At 35.6% G+C, this 16,606-nt stretch overlaps 1 protein-coding gene across 2 annotated transcripts in view; it reads right to left on the reverse strand.

Annotated features, from left to right (window-relative positions):
- Positions 1 to 15,493, reverse strand: part of RBBP8 (RB binding protein 8, endonuclease) — an 80,909-nt gene extending 65,416 nt beyond the window's left edge. The window contains exons 1-4 of one of the 2 annotated variants that reach the window (XM_031946533.1): positions 15,401 to 15,493; positions 15,077 to 15,265; positions 8,434 to 8,626; positions 665 to 707 (exon numbers count right to left, since the gene is read on the reverse strand). In XM_031946533.1, coding sequence (XP_031802393.1) covers positions 665 to 707; positions 8,434 to 8,542 — 152 coding nt within the window. In that variant the 5' untranslated portion in view covers positions 8,543 to 8,626; positions 15,077 to 15,265; positions 15,401 to 15,493. The remainder of the gene's footprint in view (positions 1 to 664; positions 708 to 8,433; positions 8,627 to 15,076; positions 15,266 to 15,400) is intronic. The other variant, XM_031946532.1, reaches the window with a different exon arrangement.
- Positions 15,494 to 16,606: the final 1,113 nt, after the last annotated feature.

Raw genomic sequence — 16,606 nt, forward strand, 5'->3', positions numbered from 1 at the left:
AATATTAGATTATAGCAGGGGCATTCAACAGGGATAAAATCTGGAAACTGTAAAACATTTATGCAGTTGTTCAGTTTTAAGACTACTGTTCATGGGGTTTTCTTGGCAAAGATACTGGTTTGCGAATGGAGTGGTTTGCCATTTCTTTTTCCAGTGGATTAAGGCAAACACAAATTAAGTGACTTGCTCAAGCTCATACAGCTAAAGTATTTACAGACAGATATGAACTCGGGTCTTCCTGATTCCAGACCCAAAGCTTTATCCACTGAGTCACTTAGCTACTTTGTTTACTTAGTAGCTGTTTATAATTTGAAGAATTGCATAATTATATTATAATCTAAAATGATTAGTAAGAAAACAAAGCAAAATTTGAGAAGAAAAAAATTCACTTCAAAAACTTAATTCATTACATTTGTAAATAAGTGAAAGAACATTGTACCAAAAGTCAGGAGACAGGTGTCTTAATGCCACTTCTGCTACAAACCAGTCATATGATGATCATGGGCGGGTAACACTCTGTGCCTAATTTTCCTTATATGTAAGATGAAGAAATTGGATCAAACAATTTTTTTCCTGATCATAAATTATAGGCAATAATAAGAAAAATAAAAAAACCATTTTCTTTTTATATAAAAAATACTGATGTTATATTACAGATACTTACAAAATCCGTTCCTTTTTTAGCTTGGTTACTTTGATCTGTAAGGCTGAAAAAAGTAGGAAAAAAAAAGAACAGCTGTAATTTACTGATATAGTTCACAACTTCCATCTGGTAGTTGAATAACCATAATGTTAATTAGAAGGAAGTACATTTCCTCTAAAAATCAATTATGCTTGCTTTTTAAATGGAATGATATTTTATTTTTTCCCCCAATTACATATAAAAATTTTCAACATTTTTTATAATTTTAATTTCCAAATTCTCTCCCTCTCTCCTTTGCCCTCTCATTGAGAAAGCAATCTTATATTATACTAATGTACATGATACTGAGGTCACTGAGTAAATTTTTCCTTTCAGTACATGATATGAAAATCTTATGGTTAAAAAAAAAAAAGGCCTCCTTAAGTGAGTAATTTACTCTTAGTAGAAGTTTCAGGCTTAATGATTTTAAGTTTTGTGTACGTGTGTACATATGCATACATATGTCCATGTTATATGAATCATTTGTGTGTTAAGACATGATTTCTCTCACAGCATCAACTCCAGGATCTACAAATTCTATTTTTCATTTTTTCAACACAAAGTTACTTAATCAAGTTCTTTCACCTAAGACTCACCTCTTAATAAGCTTCTGTATTTATAATTTTATTAATGAGAATTGAAGTGAATACATAGTTTGGTATATGAAACAGAACAGAGATCTACTTTGGCCAGAAATCCTGAGGCTCTTCCTCTCCCAGGTTTATTTATTTAGATTTTTTTTTTTTGACTAGATGAAAGAGAAGATTCTTTGCTTCAATTGGCTACCTACCCTTAATTAGTGAAGACCTTAGCTTAAAAAGGCCAAGGTCTCCCATTGCATCCAGAGCCATCTCTAGTTGTCCTGATCTAAATCTGGTGAGTGGAGCCAGATAATTTTGGAAGGGAAAGTGAGGTAGGTGACCTTGTACAATCCTTCTTGATTTAAATTCAATTCCCTTGCATGTCACGGCATCACCTCCCTGATGTTAAGGTTCTCTTCCAGAATGAAGGACAAACAACAAATAGTCAGGTCTTAGCTTTTAAGAATGAATTATGTTGACGGCGAGAGGGATTGAAGGGAAAAACAAAGCTATTAAGTTTCCAACTCCAAATGTGTAACTTTTTTTAATATATAATTTTCCTTTTTTAAAAAATGGTCTTCATATAAGGTAGAATTAGCACCAATGGATGGAACTATAAGGAAGCAGCTTTCCTTTATATAAGGAAATACTTTCTAGCAGCTATGGCTATTAAAAAATGAAACATATTGCCTCAAGGAATAATGAGTTTGCCGTTGTTAAAGGTCTTCACAGAGAGGCTGAATAAGTAGGCACATATTGGGATTTCTGTGTTTAAAAAAAAAATTACCATTTAGGCATGAATGGGTAGTGGGATCAGACTAAATGATCTCTCAGGTCTCTTCTGCCTTTATGATTCTACTTAAATTATTACTTTAGAAAAGCTTTTCATGGCATGAATGCACATTTAAAATAGCATCATCAATATAGCTAACAAAAATTAGCTATTCAACCTTTTAAATTCTTTATCTTAGAAATGAGGTTTCCCACTGCCACTCCCATCACTGACTGATGTTAAAATAATATAGTTAATAAGGTAAATGGAGTTTTTGTTTGTTTTGGGTTTTTTGGAGACCAGATATAATTTTCATCCAGGCTTGAAGCAAAGTAGTCACAAGCCTATCCTCGCTGCTGATTATCATTATCATTTTCTGACCATTGAACTATAGTATGGTAGATCCCTATTCCAAAGAGTATACTCTATTGATGACAGACAGTGTAAATAAACCAATTAACCTTAGCCTTATTGCAGCTCAGAACTTCTAAACTAAAGCAATTCACCAACCTCATTGCTCCCACCAACAACCCTAACCATTGTAGGTGTGCACACCCAGCTGATCCCCACTTTCTATTTGTATCCAAACTCTTCTTTCTTGCCTTAGTAATTTTATATTGTTGGCCAACTGATTGGACAACAATAGGTCCAAAGCCAACCCCTACTTGGTGATTATTTGGGCCCTGATAGGCTTAGAGTGAATGTAAATAAATAGCAATTGTTTCTGTTTTGGCCAGAAAGCTAGATGGATTTTTAAAATTGTTGAACTGGGTAAAAGAGACTATTCTCTGCCTTAATCACTAACTGGGTATTGCCTCAGTCAAACTGAGATCTTAACAGGTCTTTAGCTTAAAAAGGCTAAGGTCTCTCACTGTACCCAGGGCCATCATCATGATCTTTATCTTGCCACTGGACCCAGGTGGTTTTGAAGGGGGAAAGTGAGGCAGATGACTTTGCACAGCCCTCCTTCACTTAAATCCACTTCAAATGCATGTCATGGTATCAGTTCCACAAAATCATGGTCCTCTTCGAGAAAAAAAGGACAAGCCCTTTTAATCTATTTTTCACCCTGATAGTAGTATGGAAATAAAGTATATTTCACAGAGATGCTAATACAGAGATTTCTCTGGTGGTCCAGAATGTCAACAATTTATCCTTTTTTCTTTATTTTTTGGGGGAGGAGGCAATAATTAATAATTAAGTGACTTGCCCAGGGTCACATAGTGTCAAGTTCCGAGACCAGATTTGAACTCCAGGGCCTGTACTGTATTCCCTCTTCCACCTAGCTGCCACTAAAAATTTGTTAAATATTGAAATTTAATCTTGTGGAAAAATAACATCCTTGAAAACAAGATTAATGGTATACTCTTAGCTATAATACTCTTTCAGAAGGTAGATTGAATTACCCTCAGAGATAATATAGATCTTTTATATTTTTTTGTTCTCCAAGAAGAAAAATGTTATGAATTAAAAGATATTTTTTCTTTTTAATTAGGTAATAATGAGAAACTCATTAAGTCATTCAAATAAGGGGCTAAATTTACAACTAACTCATTTAATCTCAAAAAAAACCCACGAACAACACAAGACCTTGTTAGAACAATATTTGGAGTTAGCAAATTTTTTTCTCACTTTTTCTCTTCCAAAGAATGATAACATGAAAGTTTACTTGTTGACAAGATTTCCTTGGCTTTTTGTTTTGGCTGACCCTCTGAAATTCAGGCTTGCATTTAAAAAAGGAAGGTGGAGCCAAAGATAAAATGGATTCAAGCCACGGACCATTTCAAAAAAGAAGGTAACAATGAAATACAAAAATCTGTATAGACTTCAAAAGAAAATTCTTGGGAAATATAGAAAGACTACTCTTTTATCTTATAAGCACTCAACACCTGTGAGACATTTGTTCTGTCATGCAGATCAGTGGAGAAACAGAGGTTTGTGTTTTTTTTTTTTAAAGTGCTCACTATTCATCAAGTCAATTAGGCATCTGCAATTAGAACCCCTATAAAGTGTACTTTAATCCTGCTCCACACCCATCGGAAGGAATGAGGCTGTACAACAATGCAGCTCTTGTATGAACAGGCATTCTGTTCAGCCAAGTATTTGGAATTGTAACAGTGGCAACCTGAGCCATCAGTTCAAGAGGCATTGCTTAAAAGGCCAAACATCATACTACAAGTAACACTATCCTCACTTGCATCTGAACTTGGGAGCAAGTAAACTGATTGTATTTTTAAGTATACATATATTTACCTAATACAAATTAAATTTAAATAAAAATCTAGCAATGTAGCAGGAATTGTCATTCAAAAAAGAAAAGTGGTAAGAATTTGACCCTAATTCATATTTTCATACTCCCTATACTGCCCCCAAATATTTAAGTGATCCGAATAAATTAAAATCCCTTGATTACAAGATAGGCGTATATACCTGGGACATTTAAAAAGATCGATGATTCCCCAAATATCAAATAAGGGCATAAAATCACTCTCCTTTTAATAACAGATTAATGTAGAGCAGATCATCTCCTTTGACTTTGAACATTAATACTGTTGCTAATGTTTCTTTGGTGGATAGAAATTTCAAAGTTAAAATTTTTAATCCATATTATTTACTCATATTTATCACATGAATTTATATTTTAATTACAAATAATTGTGTTTCATCTATGTGAACTGTGAATCAAAACTAAGTGTATCAGGTCTATAAAGTCCCATTTTCATTTTAAAGCCAATAGATTCAAAAACATGATATAAAATATTTGAACATATTTGCAAGCGGTGGAAAATATCTTTGCTGAGACATAAAAACACAACTGGATTGAGCACCCACAAGATATATATTTTTAACAATAATGAATCTGGGAAATAAAATTTTCTAATTCTAATTAATCATTAATGTATCTTATACCTGAAAGTAATTAGAAAAATAAGAATAATATAGAAAGGAAGCAGAATCAATTCAAGATTTCTGAAAGATTATCCATCAAGAAAAACAAGGAAACTTTAAACATAATTTCTATCAACTCTGAACAAATTAAAATCTTCATGAGACATTTCTAAAACATTGTGTTTACACTTGCATGATTTCTGATTGAATAAAATTATAAAACACAGAGGTATTTTTTTAAGTATGAAGTATGAAGATCCTAAAACGATATAACTAATGAAAACCTGTTTTCAGTTCCTATGAACATATATGGGAATAAAAACAGTCTTTAAGAGAAAAGCTCCAACCATAATTACATTGTGAAATGGTGTCCTAAAATAACACATATACAACGCTTGACCAAATTTTGCCTTTGGATACATATGATAAAATGTTTGGGTACATGTAAATATTTATCTGTGCATAGAATATTCAAGTGAAAATGCCATTTTCTTCAGATACCACCATTCATAAAAACTTGGTTTTTGCTGACACCCAGATTTAAAAGAAATGAGTCAATTTTCATCTCTATTTCTAAACCTCAAACAAATATAGTTTAGGCAAGTCCATGTTTGATGTCTCTCAAATAGTCTCATATACTGGTTCTATAAGAGTATCCCCACCTTCTTAAAAAATTAACTATCCTTCAGGCATGTCTTTGATGTTATCACATAGTCAGAGGATCTAATTTTACACAAAAATTAAAAAGGAAACACTGACAAAGGGTTGAACACGGAAAAAAAAGTCTGCCTACTGGCAAATTTGCCTGAATCCACCTAAAGTATGTTTTTAAATGACCTTTAAGTTATTAAAAAAAATTTTAAATGCCATCAAATAAATGGAAAAGGATTATTTCATACATTAAACTGCAAAATTTTTCCCATTCTCTTTATTATGTATAATAGGCAAACGATGAATTGCCAAATTGCTCTCCCTTGGAAATTTTCTGTATAAACACAATTAATGATAGTACTATGGCTGATTAGAGAGTATTTGTAGCAATTATACAATTTATTACCACTCAGATACAAAAAAGCAGTCTATATTATAAAGAATTATACTGCTATTTTTCCCCCATGAGACTGTCATATTTCTTAAAAGGGAAGTTCTTAGAAGATAAGGCATCCAAAAGGATGTGATTTAAAAAAAAAAAAAAAGTAATGTTATTGAAAAATTATAAATATCAAGTCATGAAAAGTCTTAGTTTTAAGCAAAAGTTATCTTGAGTCTATCTAGATAAAGTATCCTTAGGTTTGTTGGTTTCTAATGGACATTAAAAAATAAACCAAAAAAAATTATTTAAGAAAATGTATGAAATGCCACAGGGTCTCTAATAGGTAATACAAAGTTCTTAAAGCTAGTTAAGCTATAAAGGTAAGATTAATTGGTGAATATTTCAAAATATACTATTGTTTGGTAAAATATTAATTTTTCTTTAAAAGATGTTCATGGAAACATGAGACTACTTAAAACATTTAGTGTCATTAATGAAGGAAGAAAAGGAAACAAGTATTTATTAAGCAGCTATGTGCCAGGCACTGTGCTTTACAGATATTAACCCATTTGATCTTCCCAACAATCTTGGGAGGTAGATACAATTATTATCCCCATTTTATAGTTGTAGAAACTAATTTGCCTAGGGTCACCCAGCTAATAACTAAGGCTAGATCTGAATCTTTTTGACTTTCTGACAGTTCTAAACCATGCTATACAATTTAAGAGGTTACCTTTCTTTCACTTTGAGATCACAAAGGAATACAAAGTTTTAAAAATATATATTATCACTACAATAGTTTAAATTTGATGCTGCTCTACTTCACTTACTCACACTTAATTGTAGCCACAATTAAGCATACTCTAGAAAAGCTTCTCAAGAATGGAAGGGAGGATCATTATATATTTCAATAACAATACTATATGAGGATCAACTCTGATGGAAGTGGCTACCTTCAGCAACAAGAGAATCCAAATCAGTTCCAATTGATCACAAATTAACAGAACCAGCTATACCCAGTGAAAGAACACTGGGAAATGAGTGTGGACCACAACATAGCATTTACTGTCTTTCTGTTATTGTTTGCTTGCATTTTTGTTTTTCTTCCCAGGTTATTTTTAACCTTCTTTCTAAATCCGATCTTTCTTGTGCAGCAAGATAACTATATAAATATGTATATATATATTGTACTTAACATATACTTTTAACATATTTAACATGTATGGGACTACCTGCCATCTAGGGGAGGGGGTGGAGGGAAGAAGGGGAAAAGTTGGAACAGAAGTTTTTGCAAGGGTCAATGTTAAAAAATTACCCATGCATATGTTTTGTCAATAAAAAGCTATTTAAAAAAAAAAAAAAAAAAAAGAATGGAAGGGAGGTAGAGGTTGGGGGTGGGTACAGTCGTTTGGTAGATCTGAAAGTTACTTTTTTATGTTAATAGCCTTACTTACTGTCTGTTTAGCCTAAACTTAAAATGAAAAATATTTTCTCTCTTTCTCTTAGAACTTCTCCATAATTTTCCTTCACTGATCTTCCAGATCTCTAAGAACTTTTAACTAATGCATTCCTCAATCTCAAGTGTCTTACATTATTCACCAAAGCCAAGAAAGGGACACATGACATGACTTTCATTTCAGATGCAGAAAAACTATTTAAAGCTAATTCATTAACTGTCAAGGTAATATGGCAATTCAATTTTTTAAAAAGGAAGCAAAATACTATCAAATGCTACTCTTCAACTTTACTTAGCATGTTGTTATTGATATTACCCAAAATTTCAAAGGAATTATGAAATCTAATAAAATACAGAATTCTAATTATATTATCTGTGAGCATATATTCATTTGGGAAGTAAAAAAGTGAAATTTAACTTTTAAAGGCAAACTAACAATTTAAAAAGTCACTATTTAGAATGATAATACATTTCTCATAAAACATTTTCCAATAAAAAGTAATTCCAATGAAGCTAAAATTCAGTGAAAAATCCAAGTTAAAAATAATTTAAGAATAATGTTGGAGCTTGCAATAATAGTAGCCTTAGCATCTCATCAAGTTATTTTATGGTTGAAGGTATGCCATCATGAGGTCCTTAAAATAATTAAATGACTTTGGACAGGCTCTAAAATGTATTGGTTTTATAATGAATTACATATTATAATGGCTCAGGTTTTAATGATATTCCACTAATAAATGCATTATAATCTAAGAATTTAGAGCTAGACGGGACAATGTAATCTATTCACACTATTAACAAACATTCATTAATACACTTGTGGTTGTTTGTAGACCAAAGCTAACTTATGGAGTACAAATGGTCAACTGAAAAATTGATCTTCAAAGTGATCAGATCTCTGTAGTATTCAAAAAGTAAGGGCTTGACTCAGGCAACATTCATTTCTCTTTATATTATATGTATCTTTATAACAACATTGCTTAAAAAAGTAAAGACAAAATTGGAAAAAAATAAACTTACTTTGTACTTCCTTGTCATGACACTCCTTCAGTTTTGTCCAGAGGTCTTTAAAATCACTGCCAATTTCTGCAGAATTGGGACTACCACAACTACTTGCAGGAACATTCATCTTGCTCTCTTTGGTCCCAATCTTCTGCTTACCTGATGTTCTGTCGTCACTTTGCTGTTACATTACATAGTTATGAAGTTGTTTCTGTGAAGAGAGTTGGGACAGCTTTACCAATGTGTGACTTGCAGTTATGGATGAAAAATAATTACATGGAACAAAACTTATGTTTGAATGTTTGTTAAATTTATGTACAAATGATCACCTTGTAAGTGAGGGAAGATGGATATAGGTGGGATGACACCACAACTCTAGGAATTTACTCTTGAATTAAATTTAAATGGTTTTCAGGTAATCATCAATTTCTTTTCATAAGAAAAGAACTTTTGTAGAAGTTATGCTAAATCAAAGACATTTTGAGTAAAAGATTATAAGCCACAAATGGCCGATATACATTTGATTATATTTTTCTAATTTTTTTATCTTATCCAAGCGACTTTTACTTAATACAAAGGAAGTGGCTATTTTCACATTCAGGATTGACATATTAATTAATAAAACATTGGATAGAAATTTGGACACATCCTAAGAAAAAACTGAATTGGGGGATAGTCATTTTAACATAAAGATATAGATAGATAGATATAGATATAGACACTATACATTTATACACACTCAAAAACAAACATACATCCACACAGAATACTAACTTTTAAAAATAGTACTTTTAAGGTTTACAAAGAGCTTTGTCTTTTTGTCTAGTTTTACAAAAAGCTGGAGAGAAAGATTCTTATGCTATTTTCAGTTTTACCGATAAGGAAACCTGTACTCAGTAAAGACACTTCCAAGTGTCACACAGTTACCAAGTATCAGATACAGCTTTTACATTCAGATCTTTCGACTATAAAAAGTCATCAGAACCGATAGAGAAACTGTTCCTAAGTTAAAGTTATATTGCCACTTCAGTTATGATTGCCTTTTCTGTTTATAAAACAGGAGAAGACAAGAGACAGAAACTGTACAGGGATCAAATACATATGAAACAATGAAGAACTATCCAAATAAGTATATTAACAAAGAATTTTAAAGATGGTAATGTTTAGAGGAACAGTAAAGTTATTTTTCTCAAGACTAATAAATATTTTTGAATTATCAGTTCCCAAGTTGGAAAAGATAACCAAGTAAATCAAATAAATACTCGGAACACTATGAATGAGTCACCATTAAAACATTACATACATAAGAAACCTACTGATAATTTGCCAACTCATTTTAGTGTTTCAACATCATCCTCTATAAGAAACCCCTTACCATAGGTGAACAAGAAACTGATTTCAGTCATTAATTGACTCAAATTAACTGAGATGAAATCTTCCCATAAAGTAGATGTCCAATCAAGGAATTTAAGCAAAGTTTACATTTGAAAGAGGAAAACGAGTACACCTATAAACATATATATAGCCTAAATATAAAGTGAATAAATACAAATATATGCAAAGTAGTTTGGGAAGGAAGACAGAAGAAATTGGATTAATTAGAAGAGCTTCATGAAAGAAGATAGTGCCTGAGCAAGAGAAGTACTCTGATGGAGTGCATTCTGGGCATGTGGGACAAAGGGTAAAGAGGGCCTAGACTGCCATGATGGCTGTATGAGTGGTGAGAAGAGGTTGGATATGAGACATGTTGTTTGAATGTATTAGGTAAGGGAAAGTGAGAAGTTCAAGGTAGTGCCAAAGTTCTAAATCTGTGAGACTGGAAAGACGGTAACACCTTGGTACAGATACAGGGAAATCTAGAAGAGGGCAGGATTTAAGGGGAAAGATGAATTCAGTTTTAGATATGGTCAATTTAAGATGTCTCTGGGGGCATCCAGTCTGAAACATCCAAAAGGTGACATGGGATTAAAAATCAGGGGAGAGATAGAGACTGATTTTGTATAGATGTGAAGGTCATGTGTAAAGAAATGATCATTAAACTCATGGTTACTGAGAGTGTAGAGGGAAAAAACAAAGGAATTTAGGACAGAACCTTAAAGAATATCCACCATAGAAGGCATAAGGATTATGATCCAGCAAAAAAGAGAGAGGAATGGTTAGACAAGTCAGTTAACAAACTTAAGCAGATTGTCCTAACCATTGAGCCAAGCATTGAAGACAAAGAAAAACCAAAAAGAAAAGAACCTGCTTAAGGACTTCATTAATGTCAAATACAACAGAGATAAAGAAGGATAAGGACTAAGAAAGAAATGCCAGATTTGGTGATTAAGAGCTCAATGGAAACTTTAGAGAACAATTTCAATTGAGTGAAGGGTTGTGAAGTAAAGAGTTGAGGTGTGAGAGGAGAAAAAGTGGAAAGTGGAGAAAAAAGAGAAAGAGGACAGTTTTTTACAAGGAGTTTAGGTGAAGATGGCAGGTGAGGTACAGAATAAAAGTTTGAGGGGAAAAGAAGAGTATAGTGAAAGTTTTTTTCAGGATGATTCTTTAGAATGTTTGAAGATGGTAAGGAAGTAGACATAGAGGAGACACTAGAGATTAAGGATATCTACTAGAAGAGATGAGATGGGATAAGTGTTGGCAATAAGGGCCATCTCTCTGCCAGAAACTGAGGGGAAAGGAAAGGAGGAAAGAATGGGAGGTGATATCAAAGGATTTTAAGATTAAGAAATGGGAGAAACATGAGTTCAAGTTGAACAGTCTATTTTCTTAATGGGGAAAAAAAAAGTCCTTAGTTGAGAAAGAGGGGAAGATATAAAAGGCTTGAGAAGGGGAGAAGTTTGAAATAGCTACTGTGTATAATGAAAAAAGGAATCAATTAAGAAGGAATAAAAGTACTGCCTTGTTACAGTGAGGATCCAGTTGAGGTTAATGATAATGCAATATAGTCAGCATAGATGAAAATTTCTAGATTGGTGTTCAGCACCTCCTCAATGGAAACAGAAGAGCTAGATGACAGGAAGAAGCCAGGGCTAATGTCTGTCAAGGTGAGGAGCAACAGAACAAGGGGAAGGCAAGGGTGATTGGCAATAGGACTAGGTAAAGGGTCAAGGGCAATCAAAAACAGAGAACAATATATGATTAACTATTGGATAAAGAGTACAAAGGGAGAAAAATGAAACCAGAGTAAACAGCCTGAGAAAATATTGAGGGATAAAAGTACTGAAGGAGAATAATTTGGTTATCTTAAAGGTAAATACATTTAAGAAGGATGGAGGTATATGGAGTATGGTCAGAAAGGACAATGTCAAAGGTTCTAATTCAGGAAGTGGACTATATAAGCATGAGAGTTCTTGTTTGTGATTCATCCCTATATGTGACTGAGGTAAAGAAGTGAAGAACAGAGAGAATGATTATTCAAGTCCCCTAGTATAAGAAGAGTTGGGAAAGAAAAGAATTTGGGGGGTTTTGGCAAAGCAATCAAATTGACTTGCCCAAGGCCACACAGCTAGTGTCAAGTGTCTAAAGCTGGATTTGAACTCAAGTCGTCCTCATTCCAAAGTCTGTACTCTACTTTGACATCTAGCTGCCCCTAGGAAATTAATATTATGAACCAGGCACCAAACTAACCAAGAAAGTAAGGGAGCATAACCTGGGAGAATCATCAAGATAAAACAACTAAAATGTGGATTCTGTAAAATGTTCAAAGGCAAGAAAAAAAAAGAAAAAAACTGATAGTCTCAACAGGAAAAACAAAACAAAATGTATACCAAAACACTAAATAGGCCGTCAGATGTAATTCTCTACAACACAAAATCTGTACTAGGCATTTGATAGGGACTAATATTTACAAAGTATCTCTAAAAGATACAACATATCTTTAAGGTAAGAGAACTGAAAAGATAAACTGTGAGACAATACATTATTTTAATAAAGCCCTGGGCTTCAAAAAGGAGAAATCATCATGACAGATAAAACTTTACTGTAATAGCCTAGAATAGATAGGAGACCCTAAAGAGTTATTTATTTTATAAGAATCCTACAGAGAAGACATAATTATGTTCTCTTTTCTCCAACATAGCTTATTTTATTTTCATAAAATTCTAAAATACTTTAAAGCCCCATATGTTCCCTTCCAGCTCTAAAATCTATGATCATATGAACTTATGTAGAAATTCTAACTTGCAGTGATCCATTCCTATCCTGAATTTCTATAGCATTTACCTAATCAAATTATTTTAGGCATATAACATGTGATGCCTCTTTCCCAACTAAATTTTAAGTTTCTCATGGGATAAATACTGTGTCTAATACTTTTGTATTTCCTAGCACTGTGCTAAGCGATTATCTTAAGATTAAAATTAATTATGAACTTTATCAATTTAGCCTACATGTTAATGACTTACTAGGCAGCAAAGATGAAAGAAAGTCTCAGTCCTTGAGGAACTTAAAATCTAATGTGATAGATAAGACCATAGATAATAACAATTTGTGTACATGATATTTACCCCTTGCCTTATACTCAAGAGGCAAGTATGATGTGATGAAGAGTTGCTAAAGCTTAGAGTTAGGAGAGATGTGTTCTATTTCAGCTCCAACATTTTACTAGCTAGGTCAATTTACTTATCTATAAAATGAGGATCAGAGACAATGGGATCTTTGAGGTTATCTAATCTGACACCCTCATGTAATTACTGAAGACAATAAAACTCAAAAAAATAATATATTCAAAATCACACAGCATTTGAAATTCACCTTCTCTGACTGATACAGCATTATTTCTACTGTAAATAGTTAATTACCTTGTAGAGTTGTTTTTGATAAAGGACTTTATAAATCATATGTGTATACATTAACACACATATATAGTACTTGATAAACCATATATGTGTATACACACACACATATACACACAAACAAAAGTTTGAAATTTCATCTCTGTTGGTTACTAGCTGTGTATATTCAGAGCTGTTTCTTTTTCCAGGTCTAGACTTAATAATTTTAAAAATGAGAATTAAACTAAATCTTCAAGATCTTTTAAATCACTAAATCTCATATGGAAGATCTTGAGAAAATGCTAAAAAAAAATTGTAGATTGATCACTTTTGAGTTCTGGGTCTCCTAGGTAAAGAAATCTTCACAGATGTGCCACCTGAGTCAAGTGAACCTTGAAAGATGTGAACAAGAAATCTATATATTCTTGTATTCTAGACATGGGGGGAAGAGGGGAGTTGGGGGTTATGCCTACAGCTGGCTGGGGCATTTAAACTTGAGTAAATGGGAGTATAATGAAGTAAAATAGGAAAGTTAATTTGGAATCAGATTCTTGATTTAAATTCTTTAAATAATAGGTAAATCAGTTTGTATTGTGTCTACAAGCAAAGGGAAATGACAAAATCAGAGCAATGCATGAAGAAAGTCATTTTAGCAAATATATGGATATATTAAAAAGGTGAGAGACTAAAGGCAAGGAGATTAGTTAAGACAGATAATGGAGGGGGAAGGGTGGCCTTGAACAAAGGCAGTAGCAATTTGTGTGGTTAGAGAGAGGAACTATTCTTGGAGACACTGCTTAAGGCAGAATCTATAAGACTTGGCAACTAATTAGAAAAAGCAGTTCTAAGAGTCAGGATCTGGAGATCAGTTTAGAACATATTGAAATTTAGGCGCTAAAGACATCCACCAGAGCTGAAAATATTTTTGCAAAAGTCTTTTCAGTTTAATTTAAAACTACAAATAAGATTTTTTTGGAAGAGCCTGCACAGGACTAGACTCTGGGCAAAAATGTAGAGCTGGATATAGATAGGGGACTTATGTTACTGAATTGAAACTGTGCTACTGGAAGAGGGAGAGGGAGAAGGAGAGAGAAAAGGAAAGGAGAGAAGGGAGAGAAAGAAAAGAGAAGAGGGGAAGAATAAAGAAGGGAATGGAAGAAAAGTGGAAAGGGGGAAAAGGAGAAAGGGAGACGGAGAAGGGAACAGAAGAAGAAAAGGGATGGAGAGGAGAGAAAGAAGAGAAAAGAATGGAAGGAAAGTGGAAAGGGGGAAAAGGAAGAGAAGGGGGAAGGAGGAGAAAGAAAGGGAGAAGGGAAGAGGAGAATAGAAGGAATGTAAGAAATGTGAGAAGGGGGAAGAGAGGAGGGAAGTGAAGGGTAACATTAAAGGGATGGAAGAGAAGTGGGAAGGAGGACGAGAAGAAAAAGAAGAGATGGGGAAGGAGGAAGAAGAGAGAGAGAAGGGAAGAGGAAAAAAGTAGAGAAAAGGAATGGAAGAGAAAGAGAAGAGGAAAGGGAGAAAAGAGAAAGAGGGAAGGGAAGCGTAAAGGAAGAGTAGAGAAGAAAAGAGATGGAAAAGAAGTGGAAAGGGGAAAGAAAAAGAATAAGAGGGAAGAAAAAAGATGGGGCAAGGAGAAGAGAGAAGGGGAAGAAAAGAGGGAAGAAGTGAAGAGAAAGGAAAGAAAAAGAGAAATGACTCTTTACACAGGAAAACAGTAAAAAAAAAAAAACAAAAAAACAAAAACGGAAAACGGTCTTGATGGATTGATTATCTTTATCCTAAACTCCGCATGTTCCGCCCTCAGGCGGGCACCAGGCTCTGCGAGAGCGCGCAAGGCCAGGGACTGCATGCAAGTGGGAGCCAGGGACACTTCAGAGGTAGATGGGTACCAGGCGCTGCATTCCCCAAGAGGTGGCCCGCTAGCTGCTGGTCCCAGTGAGGTGTAAGCGGTTCCGGAGCCCAGCGATCAGCCAGAGGCGGAGAAAAGGGGACCGGAGCGATGTTAAGTGCTCTCAGGAGACCACACAGCCAGGGGGCGGGGCCAGGCCCTGCCACTCTGCGGGCCTCAGTTTCCTCAACTGGAAAAGGAAGGCACGGGAGCAGAGGTTGGTTCTACGTAGTTGTTTGCAACCATTACAGCCCTCGCCAGCCCTTCCCCCCCCCCCCCCCCCCGGCACGCTCCCGCTCACTCCCAATCCTGACTCAAAACTTACCGCTTCGCGCGCTCTTGGGGAGGTGGGGGGGAAGTAAGGAGGGACGGACAGCTCACAGCCCCACCGGAAGTGGAGGGAATTCCGGGAAAAAGGGATCCAAACCCCGGGGACACGCGAGGCAGCCGGGCTTCACGCAAAATCTGTGGGCGCCGGCCAGCCTGGGAAGGAGTCCCAATGAAGGAGGAGAGCCCCTCCGGGCGCCGGAGGGAGACGTCCGTTCTCTTCGCTGCCCCCCCCTCCCCCGGCGTCCGAGCCGGCCAGCGGAACCTCGGCCCTGGGGCCAGCCCGCGCTTTTGGGGAGGGGAGGGGGGAGGGGAGGGGGAAGGGGAGGGGGAAGGGGAGGGGAAGAGGCGGAGGGAAAGACTGCCGGCGCAAGCTGCTAAAAGCCGGCTAGAGCCGGCCCCGCCCCCTCATCGGGGACGCCGCGAGACGTCACGAGGCCGGGCTTCCCTGGTACACCCGCCGTGGCTCAGTTCCCTGAGCTCGCGCCAGGCCCCGCCTCCTGGCCCTCTCCGAAAGGGCGTGGCTTGCGAGGAGACTCCGGGCGGGGCTAGGGCTCGGCTGGCGGTGGTTTGTCCGTCTGGAGGCTAACGGTTTGGCTGTGGGGCTCGCTGGGAAGCAGGGCATGGCAGAAGCATTTAGTTGATGCCTAGGAGGGAACAGAACAACCCCTTCTAACGGGAGAAATTCGCGCGGAATCTGTAGAAAACTCTCGGGTGTCACATGAACTTGGATTAAAAAAAATTAACCCCCCCAAAAACCTTAACATTTTCGCGCTGACTAACCGTTAAACTGAAGTTTAGCATTTCCTACAGTTATGAATTAAACTTTCTTTTTTAAACCGGAGACGTTCTGAGGAGGGATGTATAGGCTTCACCAAAGTTCCGTAAGAGATCTGTGGCGCACACGCACACACACGCAAAGATTGCTTGAGGAGAATTGTAGAATCTGAAGTTTTTTAAACTTATATGTAAAAATGACATTTTGATAGAAAATTTAGGGTTTGTGAAGTGCTTTATGCACATACGTTATCTTATTTGATTTCCTATAATAATCCTGTGAAGTAAATGCTTTTACAATTGAGGAAATTGAAGAAGGAGATTGTGATCCCTAAGGTGTTTTGATTCCAAATTAAATAAATTAAGTTCTGAGAAGCCCTGAGGGTAACAAATTTCAAAATAACAAAACCAGTCTCTACCCTCAAGG

Source organism: Sarcophilus harrisii, chromosome 1, assembly GCF_902635505.1.
Source record: "Sarcophilus harrisii chromosome 1, mSarHar1.11, whole genome shotgun sequence".
NCBI lineage: Eukaryota > Metazoa > Chordata > Mammalia > Dasyuromorphia > Dasyuridae > Sarcophilus > Sarcophilus harrisii.